The sequence below is a fragment of the Dendropsophus ebraccatus genome, chromosome 11, assembly GCF_027789765.1.
Source record: "Dendropsophus ebraccatus isolate aDenEbr1 chromosome 11, aDenEbr1.pat, whole genome shotgun sequence".
Classification (NCBI taxonomy): Eukaryota; Metazoa; Chordata; class Amphibia; order Anura; family Hylidae; genus Dendropsophus; species Dendropsophus ebraccatus.
Window position 1 is genome coordinate 50,897,056 of NC_091464.1, and position 21,774 is coordinate 50,918,829.

Consider the following 21,774-nt stretch of genomic DNA (forward strand, 5'->3'; position numbering starts at 1 on the left):
GCTTAAAAAAACATGGCTGCTTTCTTCCAGAAAAAGCACCTGTCTTGTCCCCAGTTTGGATGTAGGTTTTGCGGCTAAGTTCCACTGAAGTGAATGGAGCTGAACTGTACTAAGACAAAATAACCTGGGGACACGTGTGGTGCTGCATTTGCAAGAAGGTAGCTGTGTTTTTTCTAATCCTGGGTAACCCCTTTAGCGCACATATTGTTATTTAAAAAAATTGATTATAGTGCAGTATTGTGCCCAATAATAATGTTAGGACTCGGGTCGTGCGCTCGGCTCGGCTTTTTCAGCCATAATGCTTCACATGTTTTTCACATACTCAGCTCTGCTGTTCTTTGTTATAGCAGAGGCCAAGGTTTCACTCCCCTGGCTGTTCAGCATAGGTGTTGGGTGTGTGCACTGATTATTGATTGACAGCTGACTTACCAGTTAGCTTTCTGTATCTGGCAGGACCTGGAGCCTCAGCCCCAATCAAGTCTGGGGCTGGGACTCCAGGCTGAATAAATATCAGACCTGTGCTCTCATTTCTTGCCTGCGATAGAACCTGGTTCCTCCTGTGTATCTTGACCTAGCATTACTCTGACTTTGTACTTCCGATACCTGACCTTTTGGCTTGGACCTCGACTATTCTTTGGATCACGATTTTGTACCTATACTGACTGGCTGTTACCGACTCGGACCTCTGACTTTCCCTTGCTTGTTTGTTAGTCTTGTCTCTGTTTTTCGTGTATGCACTTTGCCAGGTTAGGGAACGCCGCCCAGTTGTCCGCAGCTGTTTAGAGCTGTCGCGGCAAGCAGGTAGGGCCAGCTGGGGTGGGTACCAGTTCTAGGGCTGCACTTGTCTTGTTTTCCCAGACCCCCTACCTGACAAATAATTTTTCTTAATGACTTTCATATTCAATTTGTCTTATAAATAGCTGTATACAAAGCAGCCATGGTTCATGCTTTTGGCCACTCATAACTGTGTGTTACCACCATGAGACCCAGCACCGTACTAGGAAATATGATCCTATGGCAGTGGGTCTAACATTGGCTATGGGTCCTATGGAGAGGCATACTAGTTATGTGCAGCCAGAAGCATGGACATGGCTGCTTCATGCAACTATTTTTAAGTAGAATTTAAAATAAAAGAAATATTGACAAATGATTGTTGTGTACAGTGCTGCACTATAATAATTTTTCTTCTTACCTTACAATTATGTTTTAAGTGTGTGTGTATCTAATGAATGAATTTGTTCTTGTGGGTGGATGTATAATTACTGTGGGCTGCCACTGCCTATAGCAAAATGTCAATGGTATTTATTTGATGTTTTGTAGTATGTTGTCATTAATGTACCATAAATCTTAAATAACAGAAGTCATCGTCATGTCATTGTATATCGTTTCTATTATCAAAAATTGTCAACTTGAGAAAACCAATGACCTTAATAGAGCGTAAGACGCTAAGAGGTTTTAGAGTGCAAGCTATGGAAAAGCAAAACACACAAATAGATAGGAATGTCTTCACCTTGACATGTAAGAAGGATATTTACTATTATACAGTCAAAGATACACAGGCACATAAGAAACCCAAGTGAATCGGATCAATCTTGTTGAAGATCTGCCAAATAATTTGGCAAAAATTTCAAGGGCTTTTTCAGTTCTTTAAAATGCATAGGTTGTCCTCAAAGAATAATCCATCGATATTAGATCAATGACGGCCCTTCAAAAAGCTAACTGTTTTGGATGTTGGGAGTAGTATTAACTTAATATTGAAGCCAAGGATAACCCAAGTTTAGGATAACCCATTTTTAAGCAGGAGACAGCCCAGTAACGAAGAAATGGTCACACACAGATTTATCAAACTTGTACCGGTGATGCCATGGAGCGCGTGCAGATACTTACATTCTCTGTGACGTACACCTGATGGGCATTCAGGGGGCATGGCAAGGCGGGGAGGATGACTGTACTCCATTTGCATCTAATCTATCAAGGTTTAAATAATTGCAAGGTGTAAACCATGTAAAAATCTACACCTTCTCCGGAGCAGGTGTAGGTTTATGCGCAAGCCCTGCGATGGCCACAAGGCTGGCCAGCTTTGCTTAAAGGCGTGCACCTCTTAGTAAATCAAGCCAGGTAAATGGTGAAAGGGTGTAATTCCTTCACGAAAACCCATTTAAATGGTCATTATAATTAAAATAAAAAATTCTTCTATTAGATCCTATCAGAATCCTAAGATTTTTTTTTAGGGATGGACCGAACCCGCCGAGGTTCGGGTTCGGCTAAACCCGAACACTTGGCATCGGATTACCACTGTCTGCCCGCTCCGTGCAGCGGGCGGATACAGCAGGAGGACCGCCTAGAAAACTGGGATACAGCCTATGGCTGTATCCCAGTTTTCCAGGCGTTCCTCCCGCTGGATCCGCCCGCTGCACGGAGCGGGCAGACAGCGGTAATCATTGCGGATAGTTCGGGTTCGTACGAACTCCGTACGAACTCGGTTCGGACCATCCCTAATTTTTTTATATCACCTCATTTACTGCTTAAAGCGACTCCGTACCCACAAGCTGACCCCCCCAAACCACTTGTACCTTCAGATAGCTGCTTTTATTCCAAGATCTGTCCTGGGGTCCGTTCGGCAGGGGATGCAGTTATTGTCATAAAAACAACTTTTAGGCTATGTTCACACAACGTAAAACTACGCCGGTAGTTCTCGCCACAGAACTACGGCCGTAGTTTTGAGGTGTGTAACAAAGCCTTATGTGCAATGGGATCCCGGCCGGAGCGTACACACATCGTATACACTGCGGCCGGGATCCCATACGGCGCCGGAAAAAAAACTGACAGGTAATTTTTCTGCGGCCGGAATTCAGTGAATTCTGGCCGCAGAAAGCCCTGTCAGTTCACACGGTGAAGCAAGCGGCTCTGGCCGCTCGCTTCACTGTGTGCTATGGTAAGCTCTGATGCGGCCGCACGCTGATGCGCCCGCATCAGAGCTCTGCGGCCGGAAAGATTACCCGGCCGGTACTTAAGTAGCGGCCGAGATGATCCGGCCAGAGACCGGCCGTTCCGTGACCCGGCCGGTCTCATACGTAATGTGAACATAGCCTTAATCCGGCAGCGCTGTGTCTAACGGCCAGGGCTTACACATTTGTACATGCATTAGGCTGGCACAACCTCTCTGTCCTTCCTCCCCACCCTCCTCATCACTAGGAATGCTCCAGGCAGATTGCTTCCTATTTCCCACCTATGGCAGCCCGGCACATGGGCTGGATCGTTAATACACCTGTGCAAAGCTCAAACCGCAGTAAATGTTCCTGGATCATTCTTAATGATGAGGAGGGTGGGGAGGAAGGACAGAGAGGTTGTGCCAGCCTAATGCATATACAAATGTAAGCCCCGGCCGTTAGACACAGCGCTGTAGGATTAAAAGTTGTTTTTAGGACAATAACTGCATCCCCTGCCGAACGGACCCCAGGACAGATCTTGGATTAAAAGCAGCTATCTAAAGGTACAAGTGGTTTGGGGAGGACAGATTGTGGGTACAGAGTCGCTTTAAAGGGGTAGTCCATTTTTTTTTATATAGTGCTGGGGCTGCATAAATCATTGGCGGTGCCGCTGTCCCTAGGTGACAAGCCTCAGACTCAACACAGGAACTAGAGTGGGGCATTCAATGAGCCCTGTACAGGAGAGGTGGGGGGAGACAGACAGAAATCCTGGGTTGTGTACTTGAAGTTGTAAGCCTCCAGAAGATATGAACTACATCTATGCAAGGAAACGTATTCCCTCTCATCTAAACAGAAGTGGGGCTTATTGTAACCCTTGCTTGCTTTCTTGTTTATTTCCTGTCTGATTGCATTTTTTTTAATGGACACAAAAGTAGTGTTGACTAAGTTACCTGTCACTTAAGAGATGGCTTTAGAATCTTTGGCGGTGGCTGTGATGAGCAGGGAACACCAGGGAGCATGGACAGGTAAGTATAATCTTTATTATTTTGCTGTCATCATACAAACTCCCTAAAAGTCCCTCCGGCTGATTGTTGTCTTTATTACATGAAGCAATGTCTGCCTGAATCGGCCTGATTCAGCAGATTATAGCCGCGTTAATAAGGTCCTAAAGTCACCTTGTCAGCATGGTTTTATCAGGTTGATCTGATAAAACGATGCAAGTTTTGAAAAAGTCTTGGTGCAATGGGTGCATGTAAAGCCAGATAAAAACTGTTTTAACTAAATTATGAAGGAGTTAATGACAGGAAAAAAGTAATGTTGCAATGCTGAAATTTATACTCAAGACACTGGAGCATAAGGTTATAAAACCATACAATGATTCCACTCAGGAAGCTTGGCTGCATTCTTTACTTTATACAGCTGGATTTTCAAATTTTAGTAAACATAAAAAATGACACATTACATGAGTTGAGCTGCTGTGGGAGTTGTATGGTGTATGACAGCAGTAAGGGCCAATAGGCATTGCTGAACTGTATGACAAAAACTTATGGTCCTTGTGGGAACCAAACCAAGAAGGTCTGGTTTTACCAGTACAAAGGTTACAGCATAATTAAGTATGTATCATGTTGAACTGTAGCGCTAAGTACAAGCCCCGTATGTAATGTAGGTAACAACAGTGTCATGTAGGCTATTTACACAGATTTATGTAACGAGAGGTCAGAACAAGCCTTACCATTGTCTCCACGGCCCCAGGAAAACACTTCTTTCTCATTGGAAACAGCAAGAACATGTGAAGCCCCGCAGGACACATGAACTATCTCATAACCCAGGAGAGCTTCTACTATCTTGGGCTGTTAAGAGAAGCAGCGGAAGTCAAACATAAGGATCTTATCAAATAAGGAACTTACAACTTGCCTCAGGATTGTTATATATCACCTTATGATAAATCCATGCCAATAGTTTGCTGATGCTCAATCCTGAGAGTTTTATTTACGTGCAATGTTCAATAAAGGTGCATAAACAGAATAATGTACCATACTGTATGTTTACTAGGTGGTAACCTACTGGCACCCATAAATCCCATCGCAGGAAGGAATGGGTGTGCCGTCAAACACATTTTGGCCAAATGATGCTCAATTCCTTTTATAAGGCTCGGTTCATTGATTTTTAAAGGAGTTATGCAGGCTGTAAAAATTGATGGCCTATCCTCTCAGTATTATTTTGGTGGGGGCCTGTCACCGCTGTTCCCTCTAAGCTGTGCCCTACAGAAATGATAGTTAAAAACTCTAATCAGCTTGACTCTGGGTCCGCTTCATTTATCATTTTTCGCAACGGAAAATGATAAGGAAACCTATGCCAGCTCTGAGCTGGCGTAGATTTCCTTGCGCACACACTGGTGCGCACGGGATTTATGTAGAGGCAATGCGCCTCTACATAAATCTTCGTAGTGTCGCTGCTGCGGGGACATTTTTACGTCGAGTGCAAAAAATGCCGGACTTAATAAATGTCCCCTAATGTGTCAAGAAATTAACATTTAAAATTTACATGCAAAAAGTAATAATAAAATGTTCTAAATAGTGTCCATATATAGTATAGTGTCAAGAAAGATGCTTACCATGAGTTACCCAAGAAGATTACAGTGAAGCTTTGAGGAAACAAGAAAAAGAAGATAACTGAAGCATCTCAAGTATAGAGAGAGTACTAGGAAGATTTAGGTGTGTTGTTACTGTTAGTATTTATTATTTCTATAGCTTACATACTATGCAGCGCTGTACAGTGATCATCACCACAGATTCACAATACAAAAATACACACAGTGCTAGGAACCCAGTTAGTATGGTTACTGGAGTAATGGGAGGGTTATACAGGAGACATGAAAACACAAAAAGATTTTACATACTCTATGCAAATGTAGTCCTTCATTGAATTCAAATCCAGGAAAACAGGGCCGCAAGGCAGCATTGCTAACCACTGAGCTGCCATCCTGCCCAATAAGTATACTGTGCTTTATTTATGGGTATCTACATGAATGAGGCTTTTCTAAGAAAACCGCAACTCCAGCAACTCTTGACAGCTACAGACATGTTCTGATTGGTGATTTCCTTTGCCAAAACAACCATTTGTTATTGCCTCGGCGCCAATAAAAGTTAAACTGCAGTAAAGATGTATGATCACGTTCAGACACTACTTTACAGCTTATCTACAGAATGAATACACAAAACAAAGGCCAAAGACTCCTTGAGCTGAAGACCTAATAAGTCTGGGGCACAAATGGAGGCCATGTTGAATGGAAAGATGTAAACGTCTCTTTTCAAATCCATTCCTGCCTTTGTATTAAATTATGGATTTAATAACCTGAACATATGAGGCACCCATAGGGATCTACTGCCTACCAAGTGTCATTGAATAAGCTGTGTGTCCTTAGCAACTAAAAGGGGTCAGATATGTATAAAGCCAGCATGCTTCATCTTTCTTTTCCCCTCCATCTGTCCCTATACACATAAGATGTACACAGGTACTGGGAGCTGGTCATGTACAGGGCAGGCTACAGGCAGGGTTAGTAGTCACACTGACTTGTCAGTAAACTAGCTACTCGGGAGGAACGCCTTGATTCTGCTTATTACTTGATGTCATTGACCTGTACAGTAAATATCTAATGACAGATGAGCTGGTGACAAGTCTGTTTGCTGTGGATCAGGATGCATTTTAATGGTTTGTGATCACCACAAAAATGACAAGTTGGCATTTATACTCCGTTTCAGTGACTGTAACAGTTCACATTTGGCTTCCTGATAAATCTCGCTCTGTGGTTTTCTGCTGTTTTCAATTGTTGTCTTACCTCTCTGCTATCTATTTAGCAAACTTCTTCCGAAACAGTTTTATTTATCACATCCTATTGCTATTTATGTCAGAACTGGTGACATCTCTGTAGGACAGGTTGTGAAAAATAAGAGTTCCCGGGTTACACACAATGGGGGAGATTTATCAAAGGGTGTCAAATTTAGACTGGTGCAAAGTGCCCACAGTGACCAATCACAGCTCAGCTTTCCTTTTAGCACTGCCTAAAGCTGAGCTGTGATTGGTTGCTGTGGGCAGTTTGCACCAGTGTAAATTTTACACCCTTTGATAAATCTCCCCAAATGTATATAACAACTGTTTGTCTTAATTTCTTCTGTTGGCCCCTTCCCTAACCTCAAAATTATGCTTTTTTTGTACAATTTAGGCCTGTGTGCAGTTGTAAGTAGTAGTAAATCTTGCCCACGGGGAGGCAACACTACCCTTTGCATAAAGTCGTGCTCCTTCCCACCCACATGCCATGTGGGGCACAGACCTTGAAAAAGGTGCTTCAATGTCCAAGAATTTAAACCTGCATGGATTTGTTAGTGTAACCCTTCAGAGTGGTGACAAGGTGATTTTAGTCTCTCACTGCTGTAATTAAAGGGAATCTGTCAGCACCCGGGCCCTACCCGAGCTGCTGACAGTGTGCTGTAGCTGGCAGTCCCCTAGTGAGCATGTTGCCTTTTGGTAATTTGGCTGTACAGTATTTTATGCACAATCTCAGGTCTCCTACTGTAATGAAGCGTCAAAGAGGAGTTGTAGCTCAGCATTTGTGCGGCACTCTGCCTCACCACTCCTCCCTCTTCTTCATAAATAATCTCTGCTGCTCAGCCAGTGTCTGTGATTGCAGATCAGTCCTCTGTAGGCAGTTTATATCTGAAAGAAACTCTCAGATATAGTTGAATCTCCTAGACCAAATGTGTTGAAGCCGTGATCTAGGGGTAAATTATCTGTGTAGTGATCAACAACAGTTTTTTCTTGGTTCAATTCCCCTGATGGAAATTAAATATAGTTATATATTTTTATTTTTTCTCATTATTGTACAAAAAACTGAATGTTAAAACTAATTTGGACCTGACTGGCACTTTTAAAAACTATACAGTAATGAGAAAAATGATACAATAATGAGAAAAAAGAAAAAATATATAACCATATTTTATTTCCACCAGGGGAATTGGACTAAGGACAAAAATGATGATTTACCCCCAGACCATGGCTCCAACACATTTGAGCTAAGAAATTCAACTATATCTGAGTGTTTCTTTCAGACATAAACTGCCTACAGAGGACTGATCTGCAATAAGAGACACTGTCTGACAGTGAACAGGCACCAGAGATTATTCATGATGAAAAGAGAGGAGAAAGCAACTGTGAGGCATGCCAGAGTAAGGCACATACGCGCAGCCACAACTCCTCTTTGACACTTCATTACAGTAGGAGACCTGAGATTGTGCATAATCTTCACAAACAAACTACCAAAAGGCACCATGCTCACTAGGGGACTGCCGGCTGCAGCACACTATCAGCACCTCAAGGAGGGCTTTGGTGCTGACAGATTCCGTTTAAGCTCCTGAGAGTCCCAACCATTGTGCACAGATAATTCTCATTCTACACATTTCAGGAGTGGAACCAAGAGCTGGTCTGTTTATCAGCAGTACATAGACAGGACTTTCTTTCCTTTACTCTTCTGAGCAAAGGACAGTACCTACTCCTCTCTGCTATGCCATGACATATTGCTGGAGAAACTAAAGGGGAACTATCAGCATTTTAGATTAATCTAACCTGTTATATGTCCCTACTGCACTCCCTGGCGCTGCTCCAGTGCAGTTACCTGTGTGTTCTACGGTCCGTTGAGACAGTTAGGAGAATCCATTAGGAGCACTGCCCGCCCCATAGTGTGGATCTGGCCTGTCCCCAGTCAGCCCACTCAATTCATTATCATTAGAAAGAGGCAGGCCAGCCAGGGGTGGATCGGCACTATGAGGGCGGGCTTTGCTCTTAACGGCGCCCCAGATCTACTAACAGTCTCACCGGACCGTGGACCAAAAGACTAACTGCACCGGAAAGGTGCAGAGGATGAAGGTAAGACACATACCTTCCTTCTCTGTGTCTCCTGCACAATAGGAACATATCAGCAGGTTATATTAGTTCCCCTTTAATGAGGCTGCAGCCAAACTGTGCCAAACCTGAACTGAATGTGAATTTTACAGAGATCTGATGCCTGGGTGTTTTTTTTATATGTTGTAGAAACAAATATATCATGAGAACAAGCTAGTTGAAGTTTGCCCGTAGCGTGTTCTCTCCTGGTTTAGTGTCACGTGACAAGGATGGACTCATATTGTAAGTCTATAGGATCCTCCTGGACTCCTAGACAAGTTAGCTTCATGCTCATATTGGGGATCAGGTCAGGAATTCCATCATTACTTGTAAGCCAACAGTGCATCCGGAACTCATAGGAAAATCATGTTAAGTTTTCTTCTTTGTAACCATTTCTGATTTGGGCGCAAAAATTTGCTGAAATCTGCAGTGTGTGAATGAGGCCTCAGGCTTTACACCTGTATCCAGCTATATAAAATTTAATAAAAAAGCTCACTGCTGGGCTTGGGGTTGTTTTGAGGACACAGTCAGTATTATTATGGATGTATACAGGATTCCTCTGTTATGCTGGCCTTACACTCTATAACAACACAAGAGGAGCCTGAGAAGCAGGTTCATAATAAAGATAAAAAGTCACTATCCAATCTTGTATTTTTGGCTGCAGATGATGCACATTCTTTCCTGGTGCTCAATGAGCAAAATCACAAAAGGGTCTCCCTAGTTTCATAGCTTCTGAACCTATAGGATTTAGGACTTATGATCCACATGACTGGCCTTTACAATGAAGAAATAACAATACCCTTTAAGCAAGATGGAAGAATAACAGCCCATTCAATAATGAAGTTATTTAACATTTATCCAAAGCACTCCAGCCAGAAAATCCATTGGCAAGCTCAGTAAAATGTTGCATGTAAATGTAGCAATATGTGACTGTGCAGTTCTCTTTCGCCTACACAAGCTGGCATGATGAACCCGCTCCAAGAGAAGCATTTCTTATTCATTAGTGATTACTGTTTCATAAACATTCCTGTCCTTGTTTTGCAATCTGTAGCATATGCTGTTCTTTTAGCAATACGGTGCTTGCCAGCCACATAGACAGCGTTTAAACCTAGCCTACATAGATAGGAAATAAACTGTGTATTGTTATATGGTTAGCTCTCATGGACATCAATGTATTACTGCTCTTTACAACCTATGGGTTTCACAGTGTATAGAGCCCATCGACTTCTATACTATACATGATTATAATACAGATATAGGCCACTTTTACACAGCAATATATTGGTCAGTATATGTGAGCTAATACTAGGAGCAATCCACAGAAGAGGTGGAAATCTTTCCATTATACAGTGGTACCTTGGTTTAAGAGCGTTTTGGTTTAAGAGCTCACAATTTTTCAAAATTGTGACTTGCTTTAAGAGCATTGCTTTGGTACTGGGTGGAAGGGCGAGTGAAGGAGGGGCATGGTCTGCATAGTGAGGTCTACAGGTCTGTACTATGACCCAGGAAGTCTCCCTCACCTTCCAAATCATAGCAGATCCACTTCAGGCTGGGGCTTGCATCAGGGGACAGGACGGTGGGGTAATCTCTTCATAGCTGTAACCCCTCTTTCCCCGGAGAGAGAGCGCTGCAAGTATGTGCCCACATATGTCCTGCTCATTCCTTCATACTCCCTGCAGTCTCTGTCAGTCCTGATTGGTCCATGCTGAACACACACCCTTCCCAATTGCTATCATGTGACCACACAGACCTCTGACAGCAGCCTTGCTTCTCTATTCTAGCCTGTAGTATTATGCTACTGCATTATGGGGATCTGCAGTTCCATCCTGTATCTACAAACCGCAGCTGTTTTTCAGGCTTATGCAGTTACTGTACATTATACTCCACATGCTGGTTGCTATACTGTACAGTAACTTATATTATGACATATTAAGCTGTTTATAAATGTTTGTTTCATTTGTTTTACATGTTATTCAAAATAAAAAAAAATCATTATTTTGGGGTGTGGAACCAATTGTCTGTATATCAGTGATTTCTTATGGGAAAATTTGCATTGGTTTAAGAGTGGATTTGAATTACAAGCACGGTCCTGGAATGAAATATGCTCTTAATCCAAGGCACCACTGTACTTTTCATGTTTCATGCATTCATGTTTTACTTTAAACAAAACGGTGTGTCGGTTGTGCTTAAAGGAGAAGTCTGGCAAAATTTTTATTAAAGTATTGTTTTGTCCCCCAAAGTTTATATAAATCAGCAATATACACTTTTTACAGGAAGTGCACATAAAGTGCTTTTTTCCCTGTACTTACTACTGCATCAAGGCTTCACTTCCTGGATAACATGATGATGTCACTTCCTGGATAACATGGTGATGTCACTTCCTGGATAACATGGTGATGTCACTTCCTGGATAACATGGTGATGTCACTTCCTGGATAAAATGGTGATGTCACGACCCGACTCCCAGAGCTGTGCGGGCTGTGACTGCTGGAGAGGATGATGGCAGAGGGATGCTCAGTGTCCCTCCAGTGCCCTGTGTCCCTCAGTGTCCCCCTGTCATCATCCTCTCCAGCAGCCACAGCCCGCACAGCTCTGGGAGTCGGGTCGTGACATCACCATGTTATCCAGAAAGTGAAGCCTTGATGCAGTAGTAAGTGCAGGGAAAAAAGCACTTTATAAGCATTTCCCGAAATAAGTGTATATTATTAATTTGTATAACTTTTGGGGGGCAATACAATACTTTAATAAAAATTTTCACCAGACTTCTCCTTTAAAGGAAATCTTTCACTAGGTTTATGCTGCCTTATGTGAGGGCAGCATGAACTAGTGATAGAAATGCTGAACAGATTGACGAATTGCTTACATCATTCTGTTCAGCTGTTCTCCTAATATGCAGGAGAATAGGATTGTTGCCACACCCCTCCCCCCGCCCTCCAGCTGCTGATTCACAGCTGACTGCCTATACACGGCATGGATAGATAACTGCCAATCAGCAGCTGGTGGGCGGAGTTTTCTGCTTCTCATGAATATTGAGGACTACTGGACTCACACACATAATGTTACTTATTGTCCATGTTATTCAGGAGGATATATGCGAATCGGCTGCATAAAACAATGTAATAAGTGATACATCATCCTGTTCCACTTTTCTGACACTAGTCTATGCTACCCTTAGATAGGACAGAAGAAACAAAGTCTCTCTAGGTTACCAAAGACTCTTATCACTAGAAAAAAGTCTTCATAGCAGATTATGTTATATTTGATGAGAAGAATAGCATTCATGCACTTGCCTTCTGACAAAACAAGGGACATTACAATGGAGCACACTGAACTCTATTTTAAATTAATGGGGTCTGTCAGGATGCAGGAACTGTCACAGATTTGACTGCAGAGGTGTGAACTCACTCTTATTCGACCGGTTTTATTAATCTAGATGAACCAGATTAGTTGCTTAAAGCGTTGTTGTCACTTTCAACATGTCACACAAATATGTCAAAAGTTTTAATCAGTCAAGGTTGCAGTGCTAAGACCCTCACTGATTGTTAGATCTAGCCAGAGGAAGTGCATGGCTGTGTGCTTCACTCTCTGGCTCGCCATTTAATCCGTCTTATTGCAAAAGATGGGCTCCATTATAGGTCTATGGAGTCTGTCTCCTGCAATGAGAGTGGTGAACTACAGTGAGAAATGCACAGCCGTGTGCTTCTCCCAGATATATTAACTAGTTAGTGGGGGTCTCAGCACCGAGACCCTGACTGGTCAAAACTATGACTCTGACTTTTCCTCAATTTCCAGGAAGTATTAATTGATAAACTCAATTATAATTTGGCTTTTTTTTTTTAATTTTTTAATAAAGCAAAATTAAAGCGATTTGGGAAGGCTGGCCAGGGACATTGTGGGGAATTTATCAAACCTGGTGCCAAAGCAAAGTGAGGTGCTGCCTTCCGAAGAATCTTGGAAAGGCATAAAAAATAAAAAAAAAATAGGGAGCGAGCTATTATCTAGCAAAGAGAATAGATTGCTAATGAATAGATCACTCCCCAATTTTTTTGTTTTTTATGCCTTTCCATGTTGGACTGGTGACTTGGATCCTCTGGGGGGTGTAGCGATTCCGACAGAATTGTGGTGTTAATCTCTTGGGCGTTGGTCTGCAGTGAGTGGTGAAGCTTTACCACTCACCAATTGTGAGTGATTTATTTCATAGAGCCCTGTTCCCACCATAGGAATGTTACCGCTCCCAGAGTGCATTTATTTTTCTTTTTATATAGGTTCCAAGTAATCTTAAAGTACGAGGCACCTGCACTAGTTCCCTCGCATTCTCCCCCTTTCACATAATACATTCTCCATTGTCTTTGCTAGAGCAGATGATGGGAATCGCTTAGTGAATGCACCAGTAAGTGACCTTTCATGTATTTAGCAAAACCAACACTATAATAAAGTTCAGGCATCGCAGTTAATAAACCTTACCTGAGTGACATCATTGAAATTGGCGTGTCCTAAGCAACCATTGCTCCCACTGCCAAATGTCATGATGATTCCCCTGTCTGGAGACAGACGAAAGCCTGATTAAACACAATCACATTACATTCCATTTTCTTGTTTCCGTATTGACAAATGAATGACAACCACTTCTTTATATCTAAAGAGACCATGAGAATGTCAGATACTATGTCTCCCAATGGTTTCACAAGCTTTCACACCTGTCAAACAGGCAGTAAACAGGTCACCGCAGGACACATGCTTTATGGTTACTCCAGACTGGCCCTCCAAGAAGCGTGAAACGAACTGAGGCTGTGCATGCTCTATAGAGCCAGGGAGAGATGGAGCTCCAGCGCCTACTGGAGGGGCCTAAGGATAACAGAGAAAAATGATCACATGAACACCTAGCTAAAAGGAAAATATATGTTATATTAAATAACAACAAACTGTGCTATAGTAGACACAGAACTCCATCAATCGGACTACACTAACTTCTCCTGATGCAAATTCAATTACATATCAATTGGCTGAAACATAAGGGCATTCAAAGAGACCTCCTCTGCTATTCAAGCTGAAGAGGAGTCTTAAGGTCTGTTTCATAGGACAGCACTAGTTTTATAAAGTGCATTGTAAAACCATCATGCTGAGTGTTACATTCACCAACACTCCTCCATGGCATCAGTCTCTCAATAAATACCCATTAAATAATATATACATTACATGGGAATTGTGTCCCTTTAGCACTTTAAAGAGGAAGTCTGGGCAAAATAATTTTAAAATATGTTATTGCCCAACAAATGTTATTAAAATTACTAATAGACACTTATTATGGGAAACGCACCTATAGTGCATTTTCCCTGCACTTACTACAGCATGGCGTGTTCAGGTCTCTGTAAAGTTGATGTCACGTCACAAAAACTGCCGACACCTGTTGCTCCAGTCTGTCCTATCGCTGCAGCAGGTGTCGGCAGCGATGCAGAGATAGGACAGACTGGAGCACCAGATGTCGGCAGTTTATGTGACGTGACATCAACTTTACAGAGACCTGAACACGCCATGCTGTAGTAAGTAAATTATTTTGCCCGGACTTCACTTTTAGGGTACAAACCCACTTGACGTATTTACTGCGTGAATCAGTCTTAAAAATAAGCAGGCAAAACGCAGGTTGGCTTTATACGATTGTTCTGCATTAAAATACGCAATTGCGTATTTTTGAAGCGTGAAGCTACATGCGTTTTTCACACAGGTTGTTAACAACTAATGCTTTGCTAACAACAAGCTTCACGCTTCAAAAATACGCAATTGCGTATTTTAATGCAGAACAATCGTATAAAGCCAACCTGCGTTTTGCCTGCTTATTTTTAAGACTGATTCACGCAGCAAATACGTCAAGTGGGTTTGTACCCTTAAAGAAAATAGGGATGATTCCTACTACACCCACAATTCAGCAATTCTAGCCGAATGAGCATCTGGTCAATTGCTATTCTTTCTTATTTCCCTACACATATGTACGCTCTTCTCAAGCATGTGTTCTTGATAGGTTCAGCCAAGGGTCATCTATTAAGTATAGGTGCCTTTAAACCCTTCTATCTGCCCCTTCTTCTGGCTAAGCTGCTATATACATATTAGAAAAAGAGGGACTTGAAGCTGCATAGGAGCTTATTCATGAAAAACTGTAGGATATTTTTACTCAAGATGGTTTACAAAGCTGCTATTTTTTAATATATATTAAATAAATATAGTTGTAACTCATGTATATCACATTTGGGTGATAATATGGAATAGCAATGCTTAGTTTTCTGGCACTGCCCGATGAATCATCCCATTAAGTTTTCTGTCCCTTACTTTACCTTTCCATTTTACTATGTAGTCTTTACGTGCCTTGTTATTACTATAAAACAGGTACAGGTCTTGTGTTTGTAACATGGGTCAGAGTTCAGGGATGCTCACCTCCCACATGATAATCCGCCCAGACTTGGTGACTCCGGCTTTCTGTGTTCTGCCTGCTGACACCTGGACCACCTCTGTATTTAGCATTGGCAGGCGAAGAGGAGTGGTGATCCCGCTTCCCCAGGTGTACACAGAGGATAGAGGGGGAGGGATACCTGGCTTTGCAGGAGAACACCCCACACGGCCACCTGAGAAATCAACACAAACATAACAATGACGTGAACTTCCGAATAGTCTGCTCCACCACAACATGTCCTGGCACAACCAGGTGATAGTAGGAAATAATGGAATGTGTTGCACGCATCTGCCTGTGGATCCATAATAGGCACCTGTCATGTTAAATAAATGGGCGGCCAGTCCGTCACAGGATTTCATTACAGCACTTAGACACTGATAGGATGTTCACATTACTGACAAATGATATCGCTGTAGATTCCAGGAATATCACATAAATTCAGAGCGTTTCATCAGAAGAACATAGCCAAGAAACAAGCATGGTCTTGTATAAAACTGAATTATGGGCACCTAGATAGTTATATTTCAGGACTGTGTACAACATGAATAAATCACCCCCAGAGAGACGCCACCGACTTTAGTAACCCGACCACTGCAGTGGCCAATGTGCAGAATTATGTAGAAAATAATTTCTACAATAATTAACCCTCTTTGGTGTAAAGGACCTCATTTTTGCAATGCTGTATTCAGACGGTCATAACTTTTACTTTTTTTTCCCGTTGATGTAACTTTTTAAATGATTTTTTTTTTTGAAGGGTAAGTTGTATTTTTCAATAGCATCACCACATGAACAGACAGAAGGATCTGAGCAGTGTCACAGCATCCAAAGAAGATTGAGGGTCTGGATGTCTGGAGCATCCTCCTTGCTGAGTTTCTTCATACACTGTGTACGAGTTACCTAAAAGACCTGACGCTGATGTCAAAGAGCGGTCACATCTAATACTGATGTGATTCAGATTCCTCTTCTGATTCACATCCATTCACTTTGCATTTTGGTAATTGATAAAAAATAAACTATTAACATTTCTATTTGTGAAATTATTCCTACTGTGCCGCAAGCTTTTACACGGTACTCTATATATCATTATTATGAAATAACATTCGTAAGCAATATAATATAATAAAGATAGGGGCTTGTTAATCCTCACCGCGGGATCTGGCGCTGGGGATCCTGCCAGCTGGCCGTCCACGGTTTACTGCCGGCATTGCTGCCAAAGGCTTTTCCACTCTGCAGAGAAAGAAAGCATCATTTTTAGGATTATAAACTTTATAAAGGGAAACTTCTTTAGAAGACCAAATCATTCATTATGTGGCACTGCAAAGGCTTAACATGGACTGCAGCTCAGTAACATAAGCCATGGAGGCAGGTAGCGCACCCAGATGTCTACTCCCTTGTGCAGAAGTGCCCCCTCATTTAGCCAAAAGGTGGCCGAATACATTAAAGTGATATTGTCCCCCCTTTCCATTCAAGTTCTCAGCACCATTCTTAAACTTATAGTCTGGACATTTCATATCTTATCGTATAAAGGATTTAGTGGTCTCTCCCCTCAAAAATCCATTTTATTTTTGGTGAACAGTGCTGTACGGGGCGGGGCTAAATGGCCATAGTGCCCCATATCTCCACCCACATCTGAGCCGTAGGCCCCACCCCCTCTGTAACATGACTGGCATCTAGACACCACAATCTGCAGCAATTGGAATGGGCCTAGGCCCCGTCCCCCCTCCATGTTCCTGTTTGTATCTCTTTTGGATATTGAATAAAGATCAAATTTTATGGTGATTCTGCTAGACATTATCTTTCTTTACTTAGTGTGATTCTGCAATGTTTGGTAGCCCCATAGAGAATCAATGGAGCAGTGGCCAAGCATTCATGGCGCTGCTCCATTCATTCTTTGGACAAACGACCGCTATTCTAATCAGAGCGGAGTCCCAGCTTGTTATCCCCAATACTGTCTTTTAATTTTGGAATAACCCCTTTAAAGTGAATGTATCATCTACATTTTGTTTAACTTATAGTTGCTACTGGATTGCGCCACTGGCACTCACCCCCTCTCATCTCTGAGGGCATACTTGTGAGGGCACATGAAAAAGTAATAAGGTATAAGTGTAAGCATACCACAGATACCAGCATTCTTAGCACTAGGCATAATGTATATGAAGGAGACCTCTGTTCAGTGCTGTGGAATATGATAGTGCTAAATAAGAAACACAACTAAGATATAATAGATAACAACGTCGTCTTACAACTTGTGAATGTCAGATGACTGTGGGTAAAATATTTATGCAGTTTTGCTATGAATCCATCTTCATGTTAGATCACGATAATGTCAAGTCTGAGAAGGCTGTGTCATATAAGAAATGCAGCGTGTCTGAGTAAAAGTCATTCCACATTAATCATAGAAGTGTAATGTTATGTAACCGGGAGAAGGATTGCATATAAGTAATTATCAGTAATGTAGTTCTAATAGTCATAGCATACAAAGATAAGAAACCCCCACCTACACAATCCCACCACCAACATACACTCTAAACAGTGGGAGGATGTAACCAGAATCACAGCAAGATACATGGTGACATATCAGTTCTGAGACTCCCACTAATGGCTATAACAAAGGGGCAGATGTGGTCTAAAGATATGTGTACTTGGCTTTACATGGTTCTCCTCTGAGAGACAAACAGAGCGGTGTATAGATCTAGAGAATGTATATGTATATCAGTCATCTCTGATTAAAGCCAAGCAGAGCCGATCACAGCTAAAGGGGTGAGGTACCCCACTTAATGCTTCTGTCCCTTTGCCTCAGCTTAGTGACTGTGGCTTATTCCCCTGCCCCATTGAACACAATTGATAGCTATTTCAGGGTATGTATGGGTTCCTACAAGGTTGTGCTGTCATTGGAAAGCAAATGTGCCCTGAGCCATACAAAGGATTAAGAGGATTGCTTTGGTTTAAGAGCTCCCTGTACTGGGTGGGTGGGAAAGTGGGTAAGGGGCATGGTCTGCATAGGGTGGTCTACAGCACTGTACTCTGACCCAGGAAGTCTCCCTCACCTTCCAAATCATCTCTACATAGCTATAACCCCTTTCTCCCCAGAGTACTGCATTTACGTGCCCACACATATGCAGTATTTGCCTTGTGTTTCCTATCCTCTCCATTCTTGCTATAATGTGCCTGCACTCACACTCAGCTATACACACTGCTGCCATAATGTACCTGCACTCACACTCAGCTATACACACTGCTGCTGCTATAATGTACCTGCACTTATACTCAGCCATTCACACTGCTGCTATAATGTGCCTGCACTTATACTCGGCTCAGCCATTCACACTGCTGTATAGAGATGTTTCTGTCACTGTCCTCCTGCACAGCACTTTCTGACTGGTCCATGCTGAACACACACCCATTCCCCATTGCTGTCATGTGACCACACAGACCTCTGACAGTAGCCCTGCTTCTCTATTCTAGCCTGTTGTACTACACTACTGCATTATGGGGTTCTGCACCTCCATCCTGTATCTACAAACTGCTGCTGTTTTTCAGGCTTATGCAGTTACTATACATTATACTCCACATGCTGATTGCTATACTGTACAGTAACTTATATCACATATTCTGCTGTTTCTTAATGTTTGTTTCATCTGTTTTACATGTTATTCAGAATAATATATCATTATTTTTGGAGTGTGGAACCAATTGTCTGCATATCAGTGATTTCTTATGGGAAAATTGTGCTTTGGTGTAAGAGTGGATTTAGATCACAAGTATGGTCCTAGAACAAATTATGCTCCTAATCCAAGGCACCACTGTATATATATATATATATATATATATATATATATATATATATATATATACACAGTGGTGCCTTGGATTAGGAGCATAATTCGTTCCGGGACCATGCTTGTAATTCAAATCCACTATTAAACCAAAGCAAATTTTCCCATAAGAAATCATAGAAATGCAGACAATTGGTTCCACACCCCAAAAATAATGATATATTATTCTGAATAACATGTAAAACAGATGAAACAAACATTAAGAAACAGCAGAATATCTGATAGTTCCTGTACAGTAAGGAAGAGGATGGAAAACACAAGGGCTGACAGAGACTGCAGGGAGCATGAAGGAATGAGCAGGACATATGTAGGTACAGTATAGCAGCACTCTCTGTCTGGGGAGAGAGGAGTTACAGCTATAAAGAGATTACCTCCACAGTCATGTCCCCTGACGTAAGCCCCAGCCTGAAATGGATCTGCTATAGTTTGGAAAGTGAGTGAGACTTCCTGGGTCAGAGTACAGTGCTGTAGACCCCACTATGCAGACCATGCCCCTCCCCCACTCGCGCTCCCACCTGGTACAGGGAGCTCTTAAACCAAAGCAATGCTCTTAAACAAAGTCATAATTAAAAAAAAACTGTGAGCTCTTAAACCAAGTTACTCTTAAATCAAGGTACCACAATATATATATATATATATATATATATATATATATATATATAAACAATTTTTCCCCTGTTCTTCTTTTAAAGAAAGCCAATCTTCCATTATGTCCAATCAGCATATCCAGGGCAGTTCCTGCCATGAGGCCGAATGAGTTTATTGCTCAGGCGGCAGATTTACAGAATGTCTGAGGGACAGCATGTTCTATGTGGTGGCCATAAATTATACTGTCTGCTACAAATCACTGACCTCATTAACCCATGACCTGGAAATGATAGCTGGATACAGAGGCAGAATGCAAGCAAGTCCTTCAGACAGAAAAAGTGATCACTTTTCTTTTAAATGGAACACAAGGTGTAATGGTAGTATGGCCATGAATAAGATCACCTTGAGCAGTCTTGTATGTCCTATTTTTTCTTTTAATTTGGTAAAGCAATAGAGTGAAAAACTGTACACTCACTCGTGGAATGGGAAACTTTAAAACTTTTTATGTCTTGTGTGTCCATCCAAGGATAGACAATAGTGCTTGAACAGGTCGGGGGAGGGGGGCCCCCATTTATGAATTCACCTAAGGCAGCAGAATATCTAGAATCAGCATGAGTATATCAGTTGCATTTTCCTTCTCTGGAAAAGTCTGGATAGACCTTTTTTTTTTTTTTTTTTTTACAAGGGACCCCGCTGTGGTCGGTGACTGGCTGAGCGGACCTGACACGTCACGTCCTGGGTCCCCACTCAGACCAAGCAGCGGCCAAGGACCCAGGGACCGGAGTCATCAGTGCTGGAGTCGGGGAGGTGAGATCATGTTATTTTATCTTCCCCCTCCTCCACAATTGTGAAAAAAAGAGGTCTGCCCTGACATGTGCCATGAAAAACTTTTTCCCAGTAATTGAAGCACATTACAAAGTTATATAACTCTGTAATGTGCTTCAATCACCTTTCTGCCTCCCTTCCCTGTCTTTTCCCCCCTCCACCCCCCACCAGGAAGTGTCCTAACTCACACAGACCTAATGACTGTCGTCACCGTCACCAGGCAGCTCCTTCTTGTAAGGATAACAGCAGGAGGGCTGCTCTAGGTCCTGTTACACCAGCCTCCCCCTCCTTGTCAGGTGACTCAGCTTGCTCAGCTCCGATTGTCACTTTCTTATATTCTCTAGTGACATGACTCATTCACTCACTGAGTCCACGGCAGCAGGACAAAGGGTATAAAGGCCCTATTCCACCAACAGATCTGACGACAGATTATCTGCCAAAGATTTGAAGCCAAACCCAGGAGTGGATTTGGAAAGAGGAAAAATCCAGTCTTTCCTTTATGACCTGTTCGCTTATTATAGTCTGTTCCTGGGTTTGGCTTCAAATCTGTGGCAGATAATCTGTCGTCAGATCTGTTGGTGGAATAAGGCCTTAAGGTGGGGGGGGGGGGGGGGGGGCTGCCTATGTGCCGAAGTCAGTCGGAGGGAAGATAAGCAAGTGACATGTGACAAGTGATGGCTTGCAGTTAGGGATGGTCCGAACCTGCCAAGGTTCGGGTTTGTATGAACCCGAACGCTCGGCAGCAGATTCCCGCTGTCTGTCCGCTCCGTGGAGCAGGCGGATCCAGCGGGAGCAACGCCTGGAAAACTAGGATACAGCCTATGGCTATGGCTGTATCCCAGTTTTTCAGGCGGTCCTCCCGCTGGATCCGCCCGCTCCACGGAGCGGGCAGACAGCGCGGATCATTACCGAGGGTTCGGGTTCGTACGAACCCGAACCGAACTCGGTTCAGACCATCCCTACTTGCAGTTGTTCAGCCAATGGGAGCTGAGCAAGCTGAGTCACCTGACAAGGCAGGGGAGGTTGGAGGCTAGTGTAACAGGAGAAGGAGCTGAGAGAAGAGCTTGGTGACGGTATACAGTGTATAAAGAGTCATTATGTGGCGGTTACTCTATGGCAGTAATATTGGTCTGTATATAGAGCCATTATGTGGTGGTCACTCTTTGGCAATAATATTGGTCTGTATATAGTGTCATTATGCAGTGGTCAGTCTATGGCC

The 21,774-nt window shown here is 42.6% G+C and overlaps 1 protein-coding gene across 3 annotated transcripts in view; it reads right to left on the reverse strand.

Annotated features, from left to right (window-relative positions):
* Positions 1 to 21,774, reverse strand: part of NEK8 (NIMA related kinase 8) — a 64,360-nt gene that overhangs the window by 11,729 nt on the left and 30,857 nt on the right. For all 3 annotated transcript variants that reach the window (XM_069945542.1, XM_069945543.1, XM_069945544.1), the window contains exons 6-10: positions 16,454 to 16,533; positions 15,291 to 15,478; positions 13,562 to 13,709; positions 13,329 to 13,405; positions 4,663 to 4,780 (exon numbers count right to left, since the gene is read on the reverse strand). In XM_069945542.1, the coding sequence (XP_069801643.1) occupies positions 4,663 to 4,780; positions 13,329 to 13,405; positions 13,562 to 13,709; positions 15,291 to 15,478; positions 16,454 to 16,533 (611 nt within the window). The remainder of the gene's footprint in view (positions 1 to 4,662; positions 4,781 to 13,328; positions 13,406 to 13,561; positions 13,710 to 15,290; positions 15,479 to 16,453; positions 16,534 to 21,774) is intronic.